The sequence below is a fragment of the Bos javanicus genome, chromosome 6 (genome assembly GCF_032452875.1).
Source record: "Bos javanicus breed banteng chromosome 6, ARS-OSU_banteng_1.0, whole genome shotgun sequence".
Classification (NCBI taxonomy): domain Eukaryota; kingdom Metazoa; phylum Chordata; class Mammalia; order Artiodactyla; family Bovidae; genus Bos; species Bos javanicus.
The window spans coordinates 102,574,765-102,600,565 of NC_083873.1; the positions used below are offsets into that span (position 1 = coordinate 102,574,765).

Genomic DNA, 25,801 nt, shown 5'->3' on the forward strand with positions numbered 1-25,801 from the left:
ATGGACATTAGTTTTCCAACTAGGCTTTTAGAGAAAGTAGCATTACTGAAAAATATAAAATCACATACCATATAATTCACTCACTTAGGAATACAATTCAATGGGTTTTAGAATATTATTTTATTAATTAAAAAAATTACACAAAATATTTTTAATATAAAATTTACAATTTTAATTATGTTTAAGTGTATAATTCAGTACCATTAATTACTAGATAGATTGCTTTTCTCTAAGCCTGTACAGATCAGCAATTATACAAAGCAAATTCTTGCCAATTAACCTGTGCTTTGGAAAACAGAAAGCTGTGGAAAGTTCTCTTTTATCCTTTTTTTCCTGAAGCTTAGACATTTATTGAAGGCTTAAAAGAAAGATTGCTAGATTCAATTACATAAAATGTAAATCTTCTGTACACAACAGAAACAAAAATAATCGTATCTAAAATTGATTACTATATGCCAGACACTGACCTCAGTTATTCAGATGCATTATTTGATTTAATCCCTTAACAATAATTCTGTGAAACCGATACTATTATGATATCTATTTCCCAAAAAAGAAACTTAGGTAGAGGTGGAATTATAGAACTTGACCAAAGACAAAAAACAAAGTGGTGGAATTAGGCTTTAAATTTGGGCAGCAAATCAGACCTCTAATATGATATAGTCGAAACTTACATCAGCTCCGAACCAAGCTAACGGCTTCCCAGGTGGCACCAGTGGTAACGAATCTGCCTGCCAGTGCAGGAGATGTAAGAGACGCGGGTTTGATCCTTGGGTGGGGAAGACCCCCTGGAGAAGGAAATGACAACCCACTCCAGTATTCTTGCCTGGGAAATTGACTTAGTGACTAAACAAAAACAACAACAACCAAGTTAAGAGGTAAATGACAAACTGGTAAAGCATTTGCAACTTATAGGACAAGGATTAGGGTGACATAAGAATTAGGTGAATAAAGGACAATTTTTATAAATGAATGAACATGCTCAGTCATGTCTGACCCATTTTACGATCCCATGGATTGTAGCCTGCCAGGCTCCTCTGTCCAGGCAAGAATACTGGATTGGGTTGACATTCCCTTCTCCAGGGCAAGATCCCTAACTCAGGGATCGAACCCACATCTCCTGCATTGGCAGGTGGGTTCTTTACCACTGAGCCACTGAGGAAGTCAAATGAATAAGACAATATTCGAATGGATAAATACCTAAGGGCATTAGCAGAAAATTTACAAAATAAAAATACCAATGTGTACGAGTGCTAAGTCACTTCAGTCGACTGTCCAACTCTGTGTGACTCTATGGACTGTAGCCTGCCAGGCAAGAATACTGGAGTGGATTGCCATGCCCTGCTCCAAGGGATCTTCCCAGGGATCGAATGCATCTCTTACATCTCCTGCACTGGTAGGCAGGTTCTCTACCACTAGTGACACCTGGGAAGCCCCCCAAAACCAATAGATATATGTATATGAAATGTTTTATCCTTTCAGGGGTAATTAATATAAATACAAAATAAATACAAGATAAATACAAAATACAAGATAAATACAAAATAAATACAAGATAAAAGTTGTGCCTAGGAGTAACAGTAAGGATAGTAGGTAATTTTTTGTTTGAGTTGTTTTCAATGTACAAAATACTTTCATTTTATAGAATTGGACTGGAAATAATTTTAAGTCATATGTCTCAGCTTTAAGAAAAAAAAGTGAGAGAACTTTCAACAGAATTTCTGAAGTATAGGCTAAATGGCAGTTTTCCAAAGTACAGGTTAGTTGGCAGCATTTTCTGGAAGACAATTTGGCAAAAGGTATAAAATTCATTAAAAAAATATGCCATGCTTGAGACTTCTCTGGCAGTCCAGTGGTTAAGACTCTGTGCTTCCACTGCATGGGGTGCGGGTTTAATCCCTTGCTGGGGAACAAAGATCCACATGCCATGAGATAACAGCCAAAAAAAAAAAAATTCTATCTAACTATCTATCTATCTATGCTATGCTCTTAGAGTCAGTAATTTCTCTTTTAATTACTTATCCCAAGGAAATAAACAATCATGTTTCTAAAGATGTATAGTCAAGGATAGTCCCTGGGGTATCCGGTTCATGAAGGCAAATAGTTGGAAAGAGCTGAAAATGTCTGTAGTGGACAGAGGCTGTTTTTGCCTCTGTCAGCATTCATATTCCCTCATTCTGCTAAGATGGCTTTGATTTTGCTGGCTTACACCCTAGTTCAGCAGTTGGATCCACATTGGTCTAGTTAAGAGTGAACTCCAGGACTAGAACACTGGGAGGTATGGCTTTTCCCCACTGATGCTAGACTTGGGAGTTGAGAAGATATTATTCCAGCAAGGCTGGTAGCCATTCTTGGCAACAGAGAGCCTGCGTAAGATTTCTCCTCTTTTGGTCTGAGGCAGTATACATTTTGTGTTCCTTGCAACTGAAAGAATCTAGAAAAATAAATTATCCAACAAAAACTGAAAATGATGTTGCATATATATATTTTAAATGCAAAATGTTCACTTTAAAAAAAAGATTATGTATGTATATCTTTTTCAAGGTATGACTGTATTTCTACATTAAATACATGGTTATTTCTGTGTGGTGAGATTATTCTGTGTGGTGAGATTATCAATAAATATTCTTCTTTTCTCTTCTACTAAACTGTTTTTTCTGATTTTTCTGGAGTGAACCAAAAGTGCAGAAATATATTAAAACTCATAATGATCTTGAGTGTGTTGAAGGAATTTTATATTTTTGAACTTCAGAATGAACTTGTTTATAGATATATATATATATAAAAGCTAACAGTGAGTGGATTTTTTACTGCACTATGTGTGTGTGAAAGCATTAGTTGCTCAATCGTGTCTGACTCTGTGATCCCATGGACTGTAGCCCTCCAGGCTCCTCTGTCCATGGAATTCTCTATGCAAGAATACTGGAGTGGGCAGCCATTTCCTTCTCCAGGGTATCTTCCTGACCCAGGGATTGAACCCAGGTCTCCTGCATTGCAGGCAGATTCTTTATCATCTGAGCCAGCAGGAAAGCCCACTAAATTTCTTCTTACTATCAATAACCTTAATTAATATTTTCTTATTCCAAATTATTCTTTTGGATAACATTCCATTACAAGCTAATGATTAGTACTCAATTTTGGCATGTCTTTCCATACTGGTAACTTTCATGCTTATAAATTGACTATATGAATTGACAAAATATATCAGCTAGAGTTTATAGATGAACAAAAAGAACAAACAAATTTGCAAAATTAGTCTAACCATATCCACAGACTGCTTGGTTGTTCTTAGGCAATGGCAAGAGAAGTGATTTTTATTTTGTTCTGTTGTTCATCTACATTTTCTTTCTTTCTCTGTTGGTATATATTTATTTTCTAATAGTTTTAGAAATAAATATAACCTTGACTTGAGTTTTTTTAAAAAAAAGATGAAATACTGCTAAAGCAGTCACAGGACAGGTCTATTGTGCCTAGACTACATACTGTCTCTTTTGAAGTAATTAGCCCCTAGCTGGAGAAGGCGATGGCACCCCACTCCAGTACTCTTGCCTGGAAAATCCTATGGACAGAGGAGCCTGGTAGGCTGCAGTCCATGGGGCCGCTAGAGTCGGACACGACTGAGCGACTTCACTTTCACATTTCACTTTCATGCACTGGAAAGGAAATGGCAACCCACTCCAGTGTTCTTGCCTGGAGAATCCGAGGGACGGGGAGCCTGGTGGGCTGCCGTCTATGGGGTCGCACAGAGTCGGACACGACTGAAGCGACTTAGCAGCAGCAGCAGCTCTCCCTTGATGAAAGATAGTTTCAGGTTCTGCTGCTAGGCTCATATGTTTATATGTCATAAGAAAATAAGTTATCCACCAGAGCCTGAAGTGAAGTGAAATGAAAGTCGTTCAGTTGTGTCTGACTCTTTGTGACCCCATGGACTACACAGTCCATGGAATTCTCCAGGCCAAAATACTGAAGTGGATAGCCTTTCCTTTCTCCAGGGGATCTTCCCAACTCAGGGATCGAACCCAGGTCTCCTGCATTTCGGGTAGATTCTTTACCAGGTGAGCCACAAGGGAAGCCCAAGAATACTGAAGTGGGTAACCTATCCCTTCTCCATCAGATCTTCCAAACCCAGGAATTGAACCAGGGTTTCCTGCATTGCAGGCAGATTCTTTGCCAACTGAGCTATCAGGGAAATCCCATATTTATACACATATATATGGCTACATTTACAACTACATCTGTGTTACTTCTAAAATTTAGATACTTAATTCTATCTAAGATACAATTGATAGATAATTGATTAGATACAATTGTATCTAATTGTATTTAGATACAAACAAAAGAGCACATTTGTTTGGTAGAAAACAAATTTGAGCAATATCTATTTACCTACATGGTCATAATTCAACATTAAAGGGTGATAATTTGCTAACATACAGAAACAGCTAACAGCCAACAGGGTGCCTGCAACCAGTAGGATGACCATGGCTATCATGACCTCACAGATCAATTCTCCACATGGGGGAGCACACCATTACTGTGCTCTACTTGTTATAGTAACTTCTGTTATAGTAACTTCTTAGTTACTACAATTGGCATGGGTTTTTAGAAGAACTATTAAAATTCACTTTTACAACAATTTCATTGTCTGGATGTTTTTAATTTGGAATCCCAGATTATATTCTCTCTTTCTAATGGTTAGTTTCCCCAAAATTACTTTATTAAAATGATTAATATTAACTTTTCTCATCTTGTAAAAATCCTGCCCTCATTTTAATTCCTTGCTGCTAAAAGGGATGAGAAATGCTTGAAGCACTTGGCTTCCTATTGGATAATTTCCCTGCAGCCACCTCTCAAACGGTCAGCCTAGGAGAGGATTAATGATTGATAAGGCTGTTGTGCAAGAGACTTTGTACAACTCCTTCTGCTTATTTCAGCAACACTGGAAGTCTGTGTGTTACTTGCTCAGTTGTGTCTGACTCTTTCGTGCCCCCCATGGACTGAAGACTGCCAGGCTCCTCTGTCCATGGAAGTCTCCAGGCAAGAATACTAGAGTGGGTTGCCATTCCCTTCTCCAGGGGATCTTCCCAACCCAGAGATTGAAATCAGGGCTCTTGCACTGCAGGCAGATTCTTTACCATGTGAGACACCAGGAAAGCCTATCATTGTTAACAATAGTCCTCATTACACTCAAGAAATCACACTCAAGTTAAGCACAGGAACCAATGAAAAAAACACATGTTCACATACCAGTAAGCCAGTAAGAAGGGGACCCCAGTATGCCCAGCTGCTGAAGCCACAGTGACAATATGGCCATGATTATTCTTCATCATCTCAGGAAGAAATGCCTTTGTAGTCTAGAAATGTTTTTATTAAGAGAAAAAAAATTATTTCTGATTTGCAAACCCAGTGGGAATATTTCAAAATGAAGTGTATTTTAACATTGTTCATAACATTTCATCAATAAAAAAACCTAGATTAATTTTCATAGGAGAAAAAAAACAAATGTGGCAACATACTGCAGATAGGATGCCCAGATTAGAAAAGCTAAATGAAACAATGAACACTAAAAGCTTTGAGAATCCATCTCAATTAAATTGTTAATTTCTTATGTCTCCAGTTCCTCCACCTTCCATCATTGATGTCTTCTCTCATCTCATACATTGAACAAGTATAATATCTAGAGTTATTGAAAATTTTACATTTAAGGTGAAATTGTTAGAAAAGAGTTTGGTTATGTCATCAAAATACTGAAGTGACAAAAAATCTTGCAACAGTCACTGAATGCTTTTATACAAAATAAATATTTATTGAGCACCTACTGTATGCTGGGGATTCAGGAAAAAAAAACATTTTCAGAAAGACACAAACTTTTAAGGCATAAAAATATAAAAAATGGATGTCAATAACTTGGGGCTAATAAAATGAAACAATACTGCACTTTCACCAACCTCAATATCCCTTCTTCTAAACTGAAGTAAAGTTGATTTACAATATTGTATTAGCTTCAGGTGCACAGCAAAGTGATTCAGTTTTATATATATATATACATATATATACATACTTTCATGTTATTTTCCATTATGGGTTATTACGAGGTATTAAATATAATTCCCTGTGCTATACAGTAGATCCCTGTTGCTTATCTGTTTTATGCCTGCAGTTTGTTAATCCCAGACTCCTAATTTGTCCCTTTCCCTTCCCTCCCCCTTTGATAACCATAAGTTTTTCTGTGTCTGTGAGTCTGTTTCTGTTTTGTATATAGATTAATTTGTATTATTTTTCACTTTCCATATGTAAAGGGTATCCTATATTTGTCTCTCTCTATCTGATCTTCTTCACTAAATATATTCTCTAGGTCCATCCATGTTGTTGCAAATGGAAGTATTTTATTCTTTTTATGGCTGAGTAAATTTCCATTCTATACATATTTGCTACACCTTCTAAGTCTCAATTGTGTGTTGCTGGGCACTTGGGTTGTTTCCATGTCTTGGGTATTGTAAATGATGCTTCTGTGAACACTGGGGTAATATGTACCTGTTTGAATTAGAGTTTTCATTTTTTCTGCACATATACCTGGGAGTGGGATGGCTGGGTCATATGGTAGCTCTCTTTTTTCTTTCTTAAGGCAGTTACATACTATTTTCTACAGTGACTATACCAATTTACATTCTGAGATTACTCATCCCAAACTCACATCCAAGAAATCTTTAAGGGGCTCTTTTATGTAATGGCTATTTGACCAACATTTAGACTCTCTCTCTCATCCTCTCTCTCTCTCTCACCATTTAAGATCTTGAATGGTGAAGTTCCTGATAAAGTTTGCAATTTTGGAACCAGGAAATAATATAAGGCCTGAGTCTTGTGAAAATAAACAGGTAAACTGGGTTCACCTTTTATAGAATCACAGAAAATGACTCAGATAATCTCTAATCCCCCCCTCATCTCTAAACAGATCACAGAGAAATGTAAAAATCTAGCTTAGAATTAAAACATATATAACACCTAAAGTTTATTCTTATTATTAATTCATATTATTCATATTTTTTGAGGGAAGGGAAGTATGATTGATAGTATTTGGTCACAGCATGTAAAATGATTTCTTTGGATGTGAGAGTTGGACTGTGAAGAAGGCTGAGCGCCAAAGAATTGATGCTTTTGAACTGTGGTGTTGGAGAAGACTCTTGAAAGTCCCTTGGACTGCAAGGAGATCCAACCAGTCCATTCTGAAGGAGATCAGCCCTGGGATTTCTTTGAAAGGAATGATGCTAAAGCTGAAACTCCAGTACTTTGGCCACCTCGTGCGAAGAGCTGACTCACTGGAAAAGACACTGATGCTGGGAGGGATTGGGGGCAGAAGGAGAAGGGGACGACAGAGGATGAGGTGGCTGGATGACATCACTGACTCGATGGATGTGAGTCTGAGTGAACTCTGGGAGTTGGTGATGGACAGGGAGGCCTGGCGTGCTGCGATTCATGGGGTCGCAAAGAGTCGGACACAACGAAGCAACTGAACTGAACTGAACTGAACATAATATTATTCTCGGTATCTGGAGAAAGTGTCAGTATTGGTTTGATTCAACCTTATGTCTGCTGAAAGCTTCACTTTAAACTTAAACCTTGGGTTACACAAAAGGGATTGTTTTTGGTAAAAGAAATCATACTTACCCAGAAATGTGCAAGGATATTAACTTCAAAAGTCTTTTCAATCTGAGGGTCTTGTGTAGCGAACAAGTCTGATGTGTAGACTACACCAGCGTTATTTACTAAAATACTAACATCTCCAACTTCTGCCTTCACCTTCAAACATAAAATTAAAATATTTACAACATTTAGAGGTCTGGGAATAGGTCTGCATGCAATGACTCTTAACGAAGTATAACTCTTTCTATTACGTGTGAAAAAAAAGTTGTTTTGTAACCTATGCGTCAAGTGGGGAAAAAGATTTTTTTTTAAGTACTTAATTTCAAAATGGCCCTGCCTGTAAGTCTAATAGGCAGAAATTTTCTTTTGCAATTCAGTCTCTTGACTTTGGTCTCTATTGATTAGAACCCAAGAGGCATTTGGCTAACAAAAACCTAACCAGTGACAGATAAACAACAATTCACAGAAGGGTGAGCACTTCAATGAGAATCTAATGCCGTCGATCTGATAGGAGGCGGAGTTCAGGTGGTCAAGCGAGCGATGGGGAGCAGCTGTAAATATAGATGAAGCTTCACTTGCTCAACCACTGCTCACCTCCTGTGCAGCCTGGTTCCTAACAGGTCATGGACCAGTACCCACCCCCTTCCCAGCAGCTGGGGGACTGAAGGAGAGGTGGAATGTAGCCCATTAAAGCCTTTCACTATGCAATGCATTTTACACGATTGCATTATTTATCCCACTGAAGTCTCACCATTCTATGAAGTAGTAACTCTTATATGCTCATTTTAAAGGTCAGAAACGTGAAACAAAGAAGGGTTATTTCTTGCCCAAGGTCATGTGGATATCTAAGGTCACATGGAGATGAGACTCTCCCAGATTATCTAACTTCAGAGCCCAAGATAAGCCACTTCAGACAGAAAGGAAGTCGGAAGGAAGGCTGGTCAGCACATCAGGAGGACATGAGTGTGTCACTGCTGAACACTCAGCAGTCAGAAATGAATTTCATCAGGTTGTATGTAAATTACTGAGTGGTCTGGCCCTTGACAAACACTTGTGTGTACCTGTATCCACATCTCTAGCACAATATAAAAACTGTTGTTCAGAATAATGCCCCTAAGTTATTGAGAAAAACGGACATTTTGTGTGGTTGAACTGATGAAGCTGCCATTATGCCTCCAAAGTAACAGGACTCAAGATATAAATTCATGACTTCCCTTGTGGCTCGGACAGTAAAGAATCTGCCTAAAATGTAGGAGACACAGGTTTGATCCTTGGGTCAGAAAGATACCTTGGAAAAGGAAATGGCAACCCACCCCAGTATTCTCTCCTGGGAAATCCCACAGACAGAGGAGCCTGGCAGGCTATAGTCCATAGCATTGCCGAGTCAGACATGACCAAGCACACACACACACATCAGGGACAAGATATAAATTACTGTTTTATATTGCCAATGACACTCTTGACCTTATCTTCATCCTTGAGCTCCTCATCATCACATAATATCCCACCCTAATTTCTTAATAATATTTCTTAATAATATTTCTTAATAATAAAAGCAGGCTGAGAGTTTAATTGTTTAAGTTGCATAAAAACCAAAAGAGCTACATTAAAAAGCCTATGTCAAAATATCTGATAATCACATCTCCATTGTGTAAACTCTGCTTAAGTATATAGTTTATCTTGGAATAATTTTAGTAAAAACACAATAATTAAAACACATGGAATAGGTTCAAATAATAAAACTATCTTTTCCAGAAAGCCTTTGCCCAGGTAAGTCTGGAAATCAGTGTATTCCATTTTAGGTAACTAGTAAATCCCCTTAACAATGGCCAATAACAAAATTACATAGATAGTACTGGCGATTCTACTAACTGGTGATTCTATTAGATTGATGATTCTATTAATACTAACAACTATTCTTACAAAGTGGCTACTAAGTGCCAGGTACTTTTCTAAGAAGTCTGCATCATTAATCCAGTTAATCCTCATAACAACCCTATGAAGTAGATACTGCTGCAATCCCCATGTTGTAATTGAGAAAAGTTAGGCAGAGGAAAAAGAAAGAAAGACCTTATATATTTAAACTGTAAGTTTGTTGATTTTTAAAAAACCTTTTATATAATAAACTTCAGTATAATAAACACATCCATTTAAAGTGTATGATGAAGAAAAAAGGCACAGAGAGGTTAAGCAACTTGCTCAAAGTTGCACAGTTACTATTAATTGAAAGAGCATTCATCTGTATGAAGGAGAATCACTGTTACCTTAAGTAAAACAGTCATTGTTAAATGCAGATAAAATATCTGCATTTTAAACAAATGTTTAACAGATATTTAACAAAATGCAGATATTTCTTACCTACAGGCCTTGCTCTCACTGCACCTTTTTCTGGGAAAGCCATTTCCCATCACTTGCCTGGGTAAATTCTACTTATTCTTTTGACTTAGCTCAGGCATCACTAATAATAAAGAGGCATCCATTTGAAAGTAAAAATTAAAATCTAAAAATAGAAGTTGGGACTTCCCTGGCAGTCCAGTGGCTAAGACTCCTAGCTTTCAAAGCAGGGAGTACGGGTGTGCTCCCTGGTCGGGGAACTAAGATCCCACATGCCGCACAGTGTGCCCAATAAAAAAATGAAGAGAGAGTAAAAAGGTTCCCAAATCTAACATTTCCTAAACAAAGAGATTCTGAAGTCTAGTAGAATTGGATTCTTCATACTGTACTGAATCAGAGTATCTAGAGGTGAGGTCCAGGAATGTATATTTTAAAGAATTTTCCCAGGTCCAAATGACCTTTCTACCATTACAGTAATTAGTTAACAAGAATGTGCATAAATGCATTCGGCGTAAAACCCTAACATGTGTAGCACATCTTGGTTGTATATAGAAGAGGAAAATAACTTTCTAGCTTTCTAGAAAAAGGTTTGTTGTTGTTGTTCAGTCACTAAGTCATGTCCGACTCTGCAACCCCCATGGACTGCAGCACGCCAGACTTCCCTGTCCTCTACTATCTCCTGGAGTTTGCTCAAACTCATGACCATGGAGTTGGTGATGTCATCCAAGCATCTTGTGCTCTGTTGGCCCCTTCATCTTCTGCCCTCAATCTTTTCCAGCATCAGGGTCTTTTCAAATGAGTCGGCTCTTTGCATCTAGTGGCCAAAGTATTGGAGCTTCAGCTTCAGAGTCAGTCCTTTCAGTGAATATTCAGGGTGATTTCCTTTAGGATTGACTGGTTTGATCTCCTTGCAGTCCAAGGGACCCTCAAGAGTCTTCTCCATCACCACAGCTAGAAAGCATCAATTCTTCGGCACTCAGCCTTCTTTATGGTCCAACTCTCACATCTGTACGTGACTACTGGAAAAATCATAGTTCTGACTATGTTGGCAAAGTGATGTTTCTGCTTTTTAATAAGCTGTCTAGGTTTGTCATAGCTTTTTGTAGATTTACATATGATCAAAGCCTGATAAACAGTTTGGTTTATCCTAATTTACTAACCCAGTTCTCTGAGCTTCAGAAGATCCCGTCAGTGATTTTGCAGGTCATCAAAGATTCACCTGCAGCACAATTAGATGGGCAAAGTTTAAGTGTGGAGGGTGCTAAACATGCAGATTCCCGGGTTCAGCCCTTGGCCAACTACAAGAAAACCTCTGGTGTACATATTTTAAAAAATACTTATCTATTTGGCTGCATTTGGGCCTTGGTTGTGAAACCAGACTGTTCTCTTGTTGCCTGCTGGCTCCAGACTGCACGGCTCAGTAGTTGCAGCGCCCTGGATTAGGTGCCTCATGACATGTGGGATCTTTGTTCCCCAACCAAGGATCTAACCCATGTCCCCTGCACTGCAAGGCAGATTCTCAACCACTGGGCCACCAGGGAAGTCCCCGGGGTGCATATTTATTTTTACCAAGTTCCCCGGAAAACTCCAGAACACACTACAGTCTGGGAGTCTCAGTTCCAGGTTTGGGGCCTGCCACTGGCTCGCTGGACAACCTTGGAGGAACCACAAAACTTCTGTTTACTTTGTCTACATCATAACTGCATCATCTCCCAAATCCTCCCCAGTTCTGGCATGATACGATTGGAACCAAATTTAAAGGAAGTTTACCTTCTTTGCAGAGCTGTAAATATCTTCTCGGTTACTACAGTCTACCACAAAGGTATGAGCCTTCGCACCCAGTCTCTTGCATTCGGTGGCTGTTTCCTCAAGTCCATGCTGCAAAAAGCAACGAAGGGCAAGAAGAACAAGATAAATGACATGAGCAGATTATACACACAGCTGAAAACAGCTGAGGGTATTCAGATTCTCTGGTCTAGGACTGGACAAGAATTTAACTGATGTATTTTTGACAGGGATATAGGCACACTTCACTCTTTGTACTACAACTAGTTTCTCTTTATTTGGAACTGAATTGAAAGCAAGCTTTTAAAAGAAGACAAAAGTCTTAAAATACTGAGCGTGCATTCATGAATTTCACATACTCTTTTAAAGGTAATTTTTACTGGAGTATAGCTGCTTTACAGTGTTGTATCATACTCTGTGACTCTATGTATGTGTGTACGCCATGTTCATGCTAAGTCACTTCAGTCGTGTCCGACTCTTTGGGACCCCATGGACTGCAGCCTGCCAGGCTCTTCTGTCCATGGGATTCTCCAGGCAAGAATACTGGAGTGGGTTGCCATGCCCTCCTCCAGGGGATCCTCCTGACCCAGGGATTGAACCCTCATCTCCTATGTCTCCTGATTGGGAGGTGAGTTCTTCACCACTAGCACCAACTGGTAAGCCCTGTGTATTCTGTATCAGGCTTTAAAAAATGATATTGAGATTTCTTTCTATGTCACTAAAAACTATTCATGAATATCAACTTCTGGCTGCAAAATACATAAATAATAAGTTAACTACAGTTCATCCATTCATTCAGTCATCCATTCCTCCAACATTTCAATTGTCACTGTGCTTAGCAGAACCTGCAGACACACATATGAATGAGATAAAATCCAGATTTCAGCAAGCTCAGTTCAGTTCATTTCAGTCGCTCAGTCGTGTCCAACTCTTTGCGACCCCATGAATCGCAGCACGCCAGGCCTCCCTGTCCATCACAAACTCCCGGAGTTCACCCAAACCCATGTCATCGAGTCGATGATGCCATCCAACCATCTCATCCTCTGTCATCCCCTTCTCCTCCTGCCTTCAATCCTTCCCAGCATCAGGGTTTTTTCCAATGAGTCAACTCTTCACATGAGGTGGCCAAAGTACTGGAGTTTCAGCTTCAACATCAGTCCTTCCAAAGAAATCCCAGGGCTGATCTCCTTCAGAATGGACTGGTTGGATCTCCTTGCAGTCCAAGGGACTCTCAAGAGTCTTCTCCAACACCACAGCTCAAAAGCATCAATTCTTTGGCACTCAGCTTTCTTCACAGTCCAACTCTCACATCCATACGTGACCACTGGAAAAACCATAGCCTTGACTAGATGGACCTTTGTTGGCAAAGTAATGTTTCTGCTTTTGAATATGCTATCTAGGTTGGTCATAACTTTCCTTCTAAAGAGTAAACGTCTTTTAATTTCACGGCTGCAGTCACCATCTGCAGTGATTTTGGAGCCCCCCAAAATAAAGTCTGCCACTGTTTCCACTGTTTCCCCATCTATTTCCCATGAAGTGATGGGACCAGATGCCACGATCTTCGTTTTCTGAATGTTGAGATTTAAGCCAACTTTTTCACTCCCCTCTTTCACTTTCATCAAGAGGTTTTTTAATTCCTCTTCAAATAAGCAGGGTAACAATATACAGCCTTGACATACTCCTTTTCCTATTTGGAACCAGTCTGTTGTTCCATGTCCAGTTCTAACTGTTGCTTCCTGACCTGCATACAGGTTTCTCAAGAGGCAGGTCAGGTGGTCTGATATTCCCATCTCTTGAAGAATTTTCAGTGTAGTAAACAACATAAAATAAGTATAACATTTAGGTAGTGTTAAGCTCCTTAGTCATATCTGACTGTTTGTGACCCCATGGTCTGTAGCCCACCAGGCTTCTTTGTCCATGGGATTCTCCAGGCAAGAATACTGGAGTGGGTTGTCATTCCCTTCTCTAGGGGATCTTCCCGACCCAGGGATTGAACTTGGGTCTCCTGCATTGCAAGTGGATTCTTTACTGTCTGAGCCACCAGGAAAGCCCTAACATTTAGGTAGGACCATATGAAATTGCTACTTCTTTGGAATAAAGGACTGAATATTGGCAGTTTCATATGGTTCAAAGTAATTTATTGTGTTAAGTATAATAATATAAAGAGAGTTATGGGAATAAGGAGGAGGAGTGTGCAATGTCATTCTAGAAGAGGCCCCTGAGCTGGTGAGGAGAGCAGGCAGGCAGAAAGAGGGGAAACGGCATGTCAGCAGTGTAAGCACAGGGCTGGCAGGAGAAAGGTCCTACAAGATAAGCACCAGCAGACTGTTGTTGTTGGGTCATAATGTTCAAGGCCAGCAAGAGTCCAGATTAAAGGGCAATAGATATCGTATTACATTTTATCCAAAAAGTTAGTGTAGAACCACTGATTAAATTACAGAATTGAATTTGTGTATTCTGTTGATTACTCTTTCTAATGTATGGAGGATAGGGACCTCCCTGGTGGTCCAGTGGTTAAGAATCAGCCTTGCAATGCAGGGGACAAGGGTTCAAATCCTGGTCGGGGAATGAAGATCCCACATGTGGAGAAGAAACTAAGCACGCCTGTCGCAACTACTGAACCTGTGTCCGTAAGCCACAATGAAAGACCCCCCATGATGCAACAAAGACCCCACGTGCTGTAATGAAGACACGACACAGCCAAACAAACTTGTTAAAAAAAATGTACAGAGGACAGACTTTAGGGGTCAATACTGAAGGAAGTGAGAAAAGTTAGCAGGCAGTTTCAGAACAGATGATACATGTTTGAATTGTGGTTCCAGTTGAAAGGGTGTAGAGAAGAAAATAATCTTTAAAATGTATCTCCAGGAGGCAAAAGCATCAGGATTTGGTGACTGGATGAAAAAGGTGGGAGGGAATCAAGGCTGATGCCTTAATTTTCAGTTTTGGTTCTTGGCTACATGTCAGCTGGCAATCACAAGAGAGCAGATTTGAGACAAGCAATGATGATCTCAAGTGGGGGCATTGCTTTTGAGCCACCTTAAATTCAGGATCAGATGGTAGGGTTCTGTTTTTTGCCTCACCAAAAGAAGCAACGAAGTGAGCTAGGATCCAGGTTCCCTGACCAGAGATGGAACCTGTGACCCCACACTAGAAAGGCAGGGTCTTAACCACTGGACCACCGGGGAAGTCCCTGTCTTTGTTTCTGTCTTTGCTTGTTTGTTGGCTTGCTCTTGATCCACTGTTTAACTTTTCTATGAAGAATGTCTCAAAAGACACCCTGGGGAGAGGTTCGGTCTGTGACCTGTATGCCCAGACTATTTTCAGCTAGTACACGAGTGGACAGGCTTACTACACTGACCTCAGCAAATGCAGTAACAGAATTTACTACATTTTTCCAGGGGGAAATGGGTAAACAGAACACCTGTGTGCAAATTTGCTGGGAAACAGCAATTGCTCTTGCAGAAAAACCAAATTTGGACAGCTAAGGAAAGAAGTAGCAGTTTGTGCAGTGAACTTATTGGGGCAGTTAAAGGAAACAGGGTGTTTTCCCTTTGCCGAAATCTCCTACACAAATTGTACTCAATAGTTTATTGTGCTGAGGAGCACTTACTCCCAAAGAGACATCAAGAAGGTCAGGAGGAATTCCCTGGCAGCCCAGCAGTCAAAACTTGGCGCTTTTACTGCCACGGTCCGGGTTTGATTCCTGGTCCGGGAACTAAGATCCTACAAACCAAGCAGCATAGCCAAAGGAAAAAATAACAAGCAAAAACAAAGAAATATCTCAGATAACCCTTATCTTGGGCTTCCCAAATGGCTCAGTAGTAAAGAATCCTTCTGCCAACGCAGGAGATGTGAGTTTAATCCCTGGGTAGGGAAGATCTCCTGGGGAAGGAAATGGTAACCCACTCCAATATTCTTGATGGACAGGACTTAGCAACTAAACAACAACCCTTAGGTTACTTTCCTGTATCTAACAGTCAGCTTTTAACACTTTCCTGAAAAGTATATTTTATTAATGTGGAATATACATATGATGGAATACTATTTACCCTGCAAAAGGAATAAAATTTTGACACATGCTACAAAATGGCTGAATCTTGAGGATATTAAGCTAAGGGAAATAAGCCAGATACAAATGGTCAAATATTATATAATTCCAGTTATCAGGCTGCAGTCCATGGGGTTGCGAAGAGTTGGACACGACTGAGCGACTTCCCTTTCACTTTTCACTTTCATGCATTGGAAATGGAAATGGCAACCCACTCCAGTGTTCTTGCCTGGAGAATCCCAGGGACGGGGGAGCCTGGTGGGCTGCCGTCTATGAGGTCACACAGAGTTAGACACAACTGAAGTGACTTAGCAGCAGCAAGCTACCTAGAGGAGTCAAATTCACAGAGATAGAAAGTAGAATGGTGGCTACCAGGGGCTAGGGGAGAGAGAAGTGGGAAGAATGTGTTTAATGGTAGAGTTACCATTTGGGATGATGCAAAAGTTCTAGAGATGGGCAATAGAGATCATTGCTTGACATTTATGAATGTATTAATACTTAATGCCACTGTACTTAAAAATTGCTAAAATGAAAAAATTTATGTTATATATATATTACCACGATTTAAAAAAAAGGATAAAAAGCATATTGACTGATTTGGGGGGTGGGGCAGGGGTGGTGGGTCTTACCTTTATAAGATTCAGGCCTTATTTGGAGCAAATTTTATAATAAAATCCATTTACTATTTATTTTATTTTCAGAGATTTGCTCATTACTGGTTGGCTTTCTCTGTCAGTGGACAGTGTGTAGAGGCAAAGAGGTCCTTCCTTTATTTACATCTGCAGCCTCACTTTTCCTAAATTTCCTTGGTCTTCCTCTCTTAGGGCCTAGGTCTCCTTTCTACCCCTTCTGAAGTATGCAACAAATTTAAGTTCTGAATTCCTCCAGAAAAAAATTTTAGACAGTGTCCAGGTTTATTGCACGCTCAGTTGCTAAGTCATGTCTAACTCTTTGTGACCCCCTGGATGGTAGCCTCCCAGGCTCCTCTGTCCATGGGATTTCCCAGCAAGAATACTGGAGTGGGTTGCCATTTGCTACTCCAGGGAATCTTCCTGACCCAGGGATCAAACTCAAATCTCCTATGTCTCCTGCACTGGCAGGTAGATTCTCTACCACTGAGCCACGTGGGAAGCCCTAATAGTAAATCATTAATGTCCGCTGAATATTTAACTGAATAACTGACATAAACTTCTTTTGATAGTTGGGACTGATATTTGCATCACATTCTTGTGGTGTTATATGCAGGAAGACATGAACAATAGTTTGCAGTGTAGCATTATTTGCAGAGAATTAAGAAAAAAATGAAAACAACTCCAAATATTTATCACTGTGTGACTAGAGAACTAAATTTTAGAAGATTCATACAAAGTCATATTGTACAGCATGTAGAATAATCTAGAGCTAGAAATAAAAACTTAAAGACCAAAAAAAGAAAAAAATAGAAAGAAAAAATATTGGGACTCTGCTGGCAGCCCAGTGGTTAAGAGTCAGTGCTTCTACTGCAGGAGGGTCAGGTTCAATCCCTGATCAGGAAACTAAGATTCCACATTGAAAAAATAAAAATAAAAAATAAGCAGACTTGCAGAAAGAATGCATTCCTTCCCTAACATTTTTCTCAGCACAGTGGAACTCCTCATCATTTTTCAGGATTTCCCTTGGTAACCTTTTTTGCCCTGATGTATTGAATTCAGTTCTCAAATTTAAATCCTGGGCTCTTCTTTAGTCTTCGTGAATCACTCTTTGCCCTCTATCCCCAGTACTAAAACCTTCTGCCTATTACCTAGATGACTAACCATAATGTTTTTCTGATTCTTTCTAATACTATTTTCCAATTCTTCATTAATACACTTTATCATTCAAAAAAATTTTTGTTGTTGTTGTTCAGTTGCTCAGTCATTTATGAGGCTCTTGGCAACCCCATTAACTGCAGCACGCCAGGCTTCCCTGTCCTTCACTATCTCCTGGAGTGTGCTCAAACTCATGACCATTGAGTTGGTGATGCCATCCAACCATTTCATCTTCTGTTGCCCTCTTCTCCTGGTCTCAGTTTTCCCAGCATCAGGGTCTTTTCCAATGTGTTGGCTCTAAGCACCAGGTGGCCAAAGTACTGGAGCTTCAGCTTCAGCATCAGTCCTTCCAATGAATAGTCAGGGGTGATTTCCTTTAGAATTGACTGGTTTGATCTTGTTGCTGTCCAAAGGACTCTCAAGAGTCTTCTCCAGGACCACAATTCAAAAGCATCAATTTTTCGGTGCTCAACCTTCTTTACAGTCCAACTTTCATATCTGTATATGACTACTGGAAAAACTATAGCTTTGACTATACGGATTTTTGTCGGCAAAGTGATGTCTCTGCTTTTTAATTTGCTGTCTGATATATACTATGTGCTCACTCCTTATTGTAAATCTATCTTTCCAAGCTTCCCTAACCAAGTATGGGGGTGAGAATGGTCAGGAAATAGTAGACTGGGACTTCCCGGTCTAGCTAAAACTCTTCACCTTCCAATGAAGGTGGCGCGGGTTGGATCCCTGGTTGGGGAATTAAGATCCCACTTGCTGTGCAGTGCAGTCAAAAGAAAAAAGAAGTATGGGATTATCTGCATAAAACAGAATGAATCATTCATGGTGTTAGCCTCAGAATAAAAAAGGAGAAGACATCCTCAATCCCTCCCTAAATTCAAATTCTTTTGTAGACTTCATGATGAATATGAAGACCTCTGTCCCTCACATTCTGAGATGGATATTGTTGGAGACTGTTGGAGAGCTGGAGATTGTTGGAGACTTGGAGATAGTTGGAGAGTTGGAGATTGTTATCCTTGCCACTTGAGTTAACCCTTGAAATTGCCCCGGGAACAATCTTTGTTCCCTAGGTGAAAAGCAATGGCACCCCACTCCAGTACTCTTGCCTGGAAAATCCCATGGATGGAGGAGCCTGGTAGGCTGCAATGGGGTTGCTAAGAGTCGGACACAACTGAGCGACTTCATTTTCACTTTTCACTTTCATGCATTAGAGAAGGAAATGGCAACCCACTTCAGTATTCTTGCCTGGAGAATCCCAGGGATGGGGGAGCCTGGTGGGCTGCCATCTATGGGGTTGCACAGAGTCGGATACGACTGAAATGACTTAGCAGCAGCAGCAACAGGTGAAAAGCATTTGATATGGCCCCTCCCTACCCTTTCAATTGAGTCCTAAAACAATCTTAAACTCTCTTTGACATTCTTTCTCATTCTCCACAGATCTACCAGTCCAGAGTTTTACCTCTCCAAGTTCTGCTGCCTGGCCTGCTTGAAATTTCCACCTACTCTCCTTCCCAGTCAGATTTAGTGTTCTCAGACTTTCATAATTTTAAAATCTGTAAGCTCCATGAAAAGTAGATGGGTGAATATACGGAACTAGGACTGTCAAAATTTTATTTAGCCAATTAAGGATGTTAAAAACTAACACAGCAGCTATTTATATTTACGATCACTATAATTTCATTAAATAAATAGATATATATAGATAGAAGGGGGTGACAGAGGATGAGATGGTTGGATGGCATCATCAACTCAATGGATATGAGTTTGAGCAAGCCCCTGGAGATAGTGAAGGAATAGGGAAGCCTGGCGTGCTGCAGTCCATGGGATTGCAAAGAGTTGGATATGACTGAGCGACTGAACAATAGATTCATATCTATATGTTGCAGGAAGGGGGACCCCTTCCAGGGCCTTGTCTAACAGTTGGAAATGAATTGTCCGAGGAGACACATGTGCTGACAAAGCAAGAGATTTTATTGGGAAAGGGCATCCGGGTGGACAGCAGTAGGGTAAGGGAACCCAGGAGAGCTGCTCTGCCGTGTGGCTCGCAGTCTCGGGTTTTATGGTGATGAGATTAGTTTCCGGGTGGTCTTTGGCCAATCATTCTAATTCAGAGTCTTTTCTGGTGGCGCACGCATTGCTCAGCGAAGATGGATGCTAGCGAGAGGGATTCTGGGAAGTGGACAGACACTCGGTGTCTCCTTTTAACCTTCCCTGAACTCTTCTGGTTAGTGGTGGCTTATTAGTTCCCTATTCCTTATCAGATCTCCTGTCACAAAACAACTCATGCAAATGGTTACTATGGTGCCTGGCCAGGGTGGGCGGTTTCAATCAGTGTGCTTCCCCTAACAACTATACATAATCCACCAAAGAGTAGAAAGAACATAATCTCAAAGTAAAAGATAAATTATTTAAATTAAATGAATTTAACATAATACATGCTCCCTATATTATCCTTAATTTTCTGACCACTTCTGCTACTACCAGCCGGGTCTGACAAGCCGACATTATCTCTTACCTGAAGTGAAGTGAAAGTTGCTCAGTCGTGTCGGACTCTTTTCAATCCCATGGACTATGGGGTCCATGGAATTCTCCAGGCCAGAATATTGGAATGGGTAGTGGTTCCCTTCTCCAGGGGATCTTTCCAACCCAGGGGATTGAACCCAGGTCTCCTACATTGCAGGTGGATTCTTTACCAGCTGAGCCACTAGGGAAGCCCATCTCTTACCTGGATAGTCTCCTATCTGCTTTCCCTGCAACCCAGCAGCCAGAGAAACCTCTTCATAGAAACTGGGTTCCAAACGCTCCACTGGCGTCCCTAGTAAAAGCTGAAGCACAAATGGCCTACAGGAACCTTCATAATCAGCAGCTTCAATCGAAGCTGCTGTTCCTTCAGTTTCTAGACCAGAGCCATCCCACAGAAATATAATGTGAGCCACATATATTTAATTTTAACTGTTCTAGTAGCACATTAAAATTTTTTTAATTTAGTTCATTTTATATAACTTTGCAACCCCATGAACTGTAGGCTACCAGGCTCCTCCATCCATGGGATTTTCTAGGCAAGAGTACCGGAGTGGGTTGCCATTTCCTTCTCCAGGGGATCTTCCCGACCCAGGGATTAAACCCTAGTCTCCTGTATTACAGGCAGATTCTTTACCGTCTGAGCCACCAGGGAAGCCATGCGTACCTAAAGCACATCCTAATTCTGCCAGGTCACATTTCAAACACTCAACAGCCACAAGTGGCTGGTGGCTAATATTTACTATTGCACCCAAACAGGAGCACAGAGCTTTCTTTCACTTCTCTCCCTTCTGTGCCAGGCTTTGCCTTTGTGGATCCCTCTCTGCAGAGATAACCCAGGGACTCACTATATCCTCAGCCTCTTCTGACTTTGACTCAACTGCCTCCATCTTGGTGAGGCCTTCTGAATAAGATCAACACTCCCACCTCTGCCATCCCCACAGTACAGGCAGAGTCCCTATCCCCTTTCACGTTTTATTTTTCAATTGTACTGAACAACATCCAACAATTACATATTTTAGTATATAGTGTTTATTGTCCCTAGCTCATAACGTTTTCCTCACTGCTGTATCCTCAGTTCTGCATTAGAACAGTGTCTGGCAGATAGTAGGTGCTCAATAAATATTTGTTGAGTAATGGAGAAGGAAATGGCCACCCACTCCAGTATTGTTGCCTGTAGAATCCCACGGACAGAGGAGCCTGGCAGGCTACAGTCTGTGGGGTCGAAAGAGTCGGACACGACTTAGCGACTAAACCACCACCACCAAATATACTTCACTCCAGATTAGAAAAAAGTTCGTACAAACTAGCACCAGGCTCTGGGAGTCACGAATCCAGACGCATAAGCAAACTCATACATCTTTGAACTTTAGCTTAAACTTCATTATGTGGCGGAATAACTAACACTTAGTGTGTTAACCACGTGGCAGACACTGCACTACATGCTTTGTGTGTGTTATTTATTTCCCATCCCTCTAAGGAAAGCATGCTTATTTTATTGCTTTTGCAGTAAAGGAACCTAAGGCTCTAGGAAGCTACCCACGATGCTGAGTAAGTTAGCCATGAAGCGTGGAGTTCATCTGACCACACCACTCTGCCTGCCGCTTACTGCTGTGACCACGTCCAGAGGAGGTTGGGCCTAGTTTCTACCTTTCACTCACATGTAATTATTTATGTTTATTTCCCTATGAGATTGAGAGCAGAGGACTCTATCTCTTGCTTGCCACTGTGTTCTTAACATCTGGGCAACAGACAGTGAACGGTATTTGTTGATGGCATCTCAATCACTCACTGGGTAGCTCTTGTGCACGTGTGTTAAGTTGCTTCAGTTTTGTCAGACCCTTTTTGACCCTATAAACTGTAGCCTGCCAGGCTCCTCTGTCCATGGAATTCTCTAGGCAAGAATATTGGGGTGGATTGCCATGCCCTCCTCCAAGGGATATTCCCCACTCAGGTATTGAGCCCACGTCTCCTGCGGCTACTGCATTTCAGGTGGATTCTTTTCCTCTGAGTCACCAGGGAAGCCAGGTTAGCTCTCGGCCCCCTGAATTCATTTATAGCATTGGATATTGTGTAAGGGATGGTGTTTCTTGGCATCGTGTGGCTCTCCCAAACCCCTTTGTCCATCCAACACTGGTCAAATAATAAAAGGTAAGAGTCTAAGTCCATCTCCCTTCCTTCGGGTACACCTTTTCTGGGAACTACATTGAAAGTTGTTGTTTTTTTTTTCATTGTTTTTAACTAAAAGGTGATTTAAAAATTTCTCTTGGAAATTACTATGACAGAGTAACGTTGCTTTCTGTTGGGTATCTTTTAAACGTACTTAGTAACCGTAAGATTTTTCTCTTAATAGGTGCAAACCTCTTTTTTAAAACACTAGCTAAAACTATGACTTTTCCTACAGGATAAGATAGAGGGATCAGGGACTTCCCTGGTGGTCCAATAATTAAGACCCCACCCTCCCGATGTAGAGGGCACAGGTTTGATCCCTATTTGGGGCACAAGTTTGATCCCTGGTTGGGGAAGATCCCACATGCTGCCCAGCAGTCAAAAAATAAAAGCCAGAGGGATTAGTGAAATCAGGTTTAAAGAGTTGGACATGTCTGAGCAGCTGAACTGAACTGAAGATAAATTTACAATGTCAAATTAGTGATAAGCAGTACCTGGAAATCTTACATCCTCTAGGTTCGTTTATCATGTGAACATCAACACATTGAGTATGTTTTCCCCCTTCTATTTCCTACCTACTTAACAGAAATGCTGTAAGGGGCTGTTGCCAGCAAAATGCACCACAGATCAAAGGAACTAGAAAGTAAAACACAGGAAGCACTATTACCTTATTTATATCCCACAGGACCAGCTTGCACTTAAGTTTGGCAAATTCGTAGGCAGTCTGCCTGCCAATACCGTGTCCAGCTCCGGTAATAAGGACAATCTCTCCGGTGACTGATTTTCTCTTCTTAGGAATAAAAAGCTTCAGGAGAGACTCTACGATGCAGACGAGCAGAAAGGGCAGAAGCAGGAAGCTGGCCAGAAAGAACTGTATCCTTTTTTGTTGCTGCGAGCTTTGGGTATATTTCGTTTTACCAGTCATTCTAAATTGCTTCTGGGAGACCGTTCCGTTAAACACTGGCGAGCACAAAAGCGAGAACAAGGAAGGGCTCTTTTATCGCAGAGAAACAAACAACTCCGAAACCGCTCCTTCCGCTGGGCTGGGCTTGGCTAGGTCTTTGGCAATTGGCTCAGGCTGCAGTGCGGAGAGACTGCTCGCCAGCTCAGAAATCTGGGAGGGACAAAACCCAGCCAAGAGCGAAGCTTCTAGTTGTGGGTGCGCCTCCAGGCTTATCTTTTCCTCACCTTCTCTTGGTCTCGCGGGCTGACCTTGGAGGGTTAGTTGCCACTTGTTTTGGTAAATGTGATCAATTCCTTTTAAAGTTACAAGGATAACTGCCAGTGTCCTCAGTCCAGAGGCTTTCTTGAAACTTGACGGTTCCCCCACCCTGGTTAGGACTTTCCCGGTGGCTCAGACAGTAAAGCGTCTGTCTACGATGCGGGAGACCTGGGTTCGATCCCTGGTTGGGAAGATCCCCTGGAGAAAGAAATGGCGATCCACTCCAGTTCTATTGCTTGGAAAATCTCATGGACAGAGGAGCTTGGTAGGCTACAGTCCATGGGGTCGCAAAGAGTCGGACACGACTGTACTACTTCACGTTCACGTTCCACCCTGGTTAAGGGATGCGGATGTGGTTTCTTGTTTAAAAGGAATCTCAGGAGAAGGCCAATTGTTCTTGCTGGCTGAGAAAAGGACGCTATACCAGATTTCAGTTTGAACTCTGCACAGGTTTCTGGAGGACGAGGAAGTTTTGTCCTTTCCTTTCAAGGGCAGCAATAATCAAGCCCCAGGAACATTCTGATCATATCTGGGAAGACTGTTTCCACAAGAAAGAACAGGATTTGGATAAGGTTTTTGTTCTTTTTGTTTTTTTTTTCTTCACTCCATCTATTAGAACTTGCAAAAAACATATATTATGCTTTAGTTATTGTATCTTTATCCAGGTTAAAAGCATCATTGCCCCCAGATAAATAATAAAGTGGGAAGAAGATCACCTTGCCTAAAGATTACCTGTGTAATCTTGTTTAGTAGCTGGTGTGTGTGAGTATTCAATATATAAGTGGTGATTTAAACAAAAATCTTACATATTGTTTATTGAAATAAAAGACCCAAACTCTGGTCTCGTGTGAAGGAAGAGCTTAATAAATGTCCCTTATATGTATTTTAAAAATTCAGTTCTTTTTTTAAAAATTAATTTTTATTGAAGTATGTTTGCTTTACAATGTTGTGTTGGTTTCTACTGTGCAGCAAAGTGAATCAGGTATCGGTATACATATACCCCACTGTTTTGGATTTCCTTCCCATTTAGGTCACCACAGAGCACTGAGTAGGATTCCCTGAGCTATACAGTAGGTTCTTATTAGTTATCTATCAATTCAGTTCTTTTTTTCCAAAACAAATTAATTTTTATTTATTTATTTGTTCTTGGCTGCACTGGGCCTTCGTTGCTGGGTGGGCTTTTCTCCAGTTGCCGTGCTTGAGCTTCCCACTGTGGTGGCTTCTTTTGTTGTGGACAGGCTCTCGGGTGAGTGGGCTTCAGTAGCTGTGGCTCCCTGGCTCTAAAGCACAGGTGCAATAGTTGTGGCACACTGGCTTAGTTGCTCTGAGACATGTGGGATCTTCCCCGATCAGGGATCAAACCCATGTCTCTTGCATTGACAGATGGATTCTTTACCACTGAGCCACCAGAGAAGCCCCTCAATTCAGTTCTTGACTGTAATTGAAATGGGGCTTTTTGTGAGACACTATGCATTGGAGAAGGAAATGGCAACCCACTCCAGTGTTCTTGCCTGGAGAGTCCCAGGGACGGGAAGCCTGGGGGGCTGCCTTCTATAGGGTCGCACAGAGTCGGACGCGACTGAAGCGACTTAGCAGCAGCAGCAGCAGCAACAACGTTGCTTGGAAAGAGACTTCCGTCATGTGGATCACTAATTGTCACCCTTTATATTTAAGAGGCAGGGAGAGCACAGAAAATGGAAGTTCACAAATAATTCACACTCATTTCTCCCTCTTATTTAAACAGCCCTACACTGTTATAGGGGATAAAGTGACAGTTCCACAATGTAGAATTCCATTATAGATTTCCTGAAAATTCTGAATAGTCTCTGCAATTTTTTCTTGTAGCTGCCAAATCCAAGTTTATGATAGTAGAGTACCTTTCACAGGGGAGATTTATGTCTTGCTTTCAGGAAGACAGAGAGTATTCTCATACCAGCTATTTCTCAAGTAGTTCTAATGGATTCAAAACAAAAGCCCATGAAACTTCGTAATTACACAGATCAGTAAAGACAGTTGCGCTGTTACTTTAAAGAATACTGAGGAGGACTGTGCAGAAATGATGACTAGGTTGTGATGAAGGAGGTACTTCCAATAGTTATCTTGTCCTTCTGGGATAGAAGCCTTCACTCTTGGCTCTAAAGTCTGAATTTTAGAACTGGAAGAATTTAGATATTAGCTTATCCAACTGGGTATTTTTTCTTTAGTAAGTATTGAATTTATGAATTCAAAGTAATGAATATATCTGGTTTGAAATGATTCAACAGGAAAGATAACAAAAAG

General features: G+C 40.8%; 1 protein-coding gene across 1 annotated transcript in view; it reads right to left on the bottom strand.

The window, feature by feature from the left end:
• LOC133249819 (estradiol 17-beta-dehydrogenase 11) overlaps positions 1-23,343 on the bottom strand; it is a 48,970-nt gene extending 25,627 nt beyond the window's left edge. Inside the window, exons 1-4 of the mRNA XM_061420761.1 lie at positions 22,967-23,343; positions 11,746-11,853; positions 7,666-7,797; positions 5,248-5,354 (exon numbers count right to left, since the gene is read on the bottom strand). Of these exons, the coding sequence (XP_061276745.1) occupies positions 5,248-5,354; positions 7,666-7,797; positions 11,746-11,853; positions 22,967-23,224 (605 nt within the window). The 5' untranslated portion in view covers positions 23,225-23,343. The remainder of the gene's footprint in view (positions 1-5,247; positions 5,355-7,665; positions 7,798-11,745; positions 11,854-22,966) is intronic.
• Positions 23,344-25,801: the final 2,458 nt, after the last annotated feature.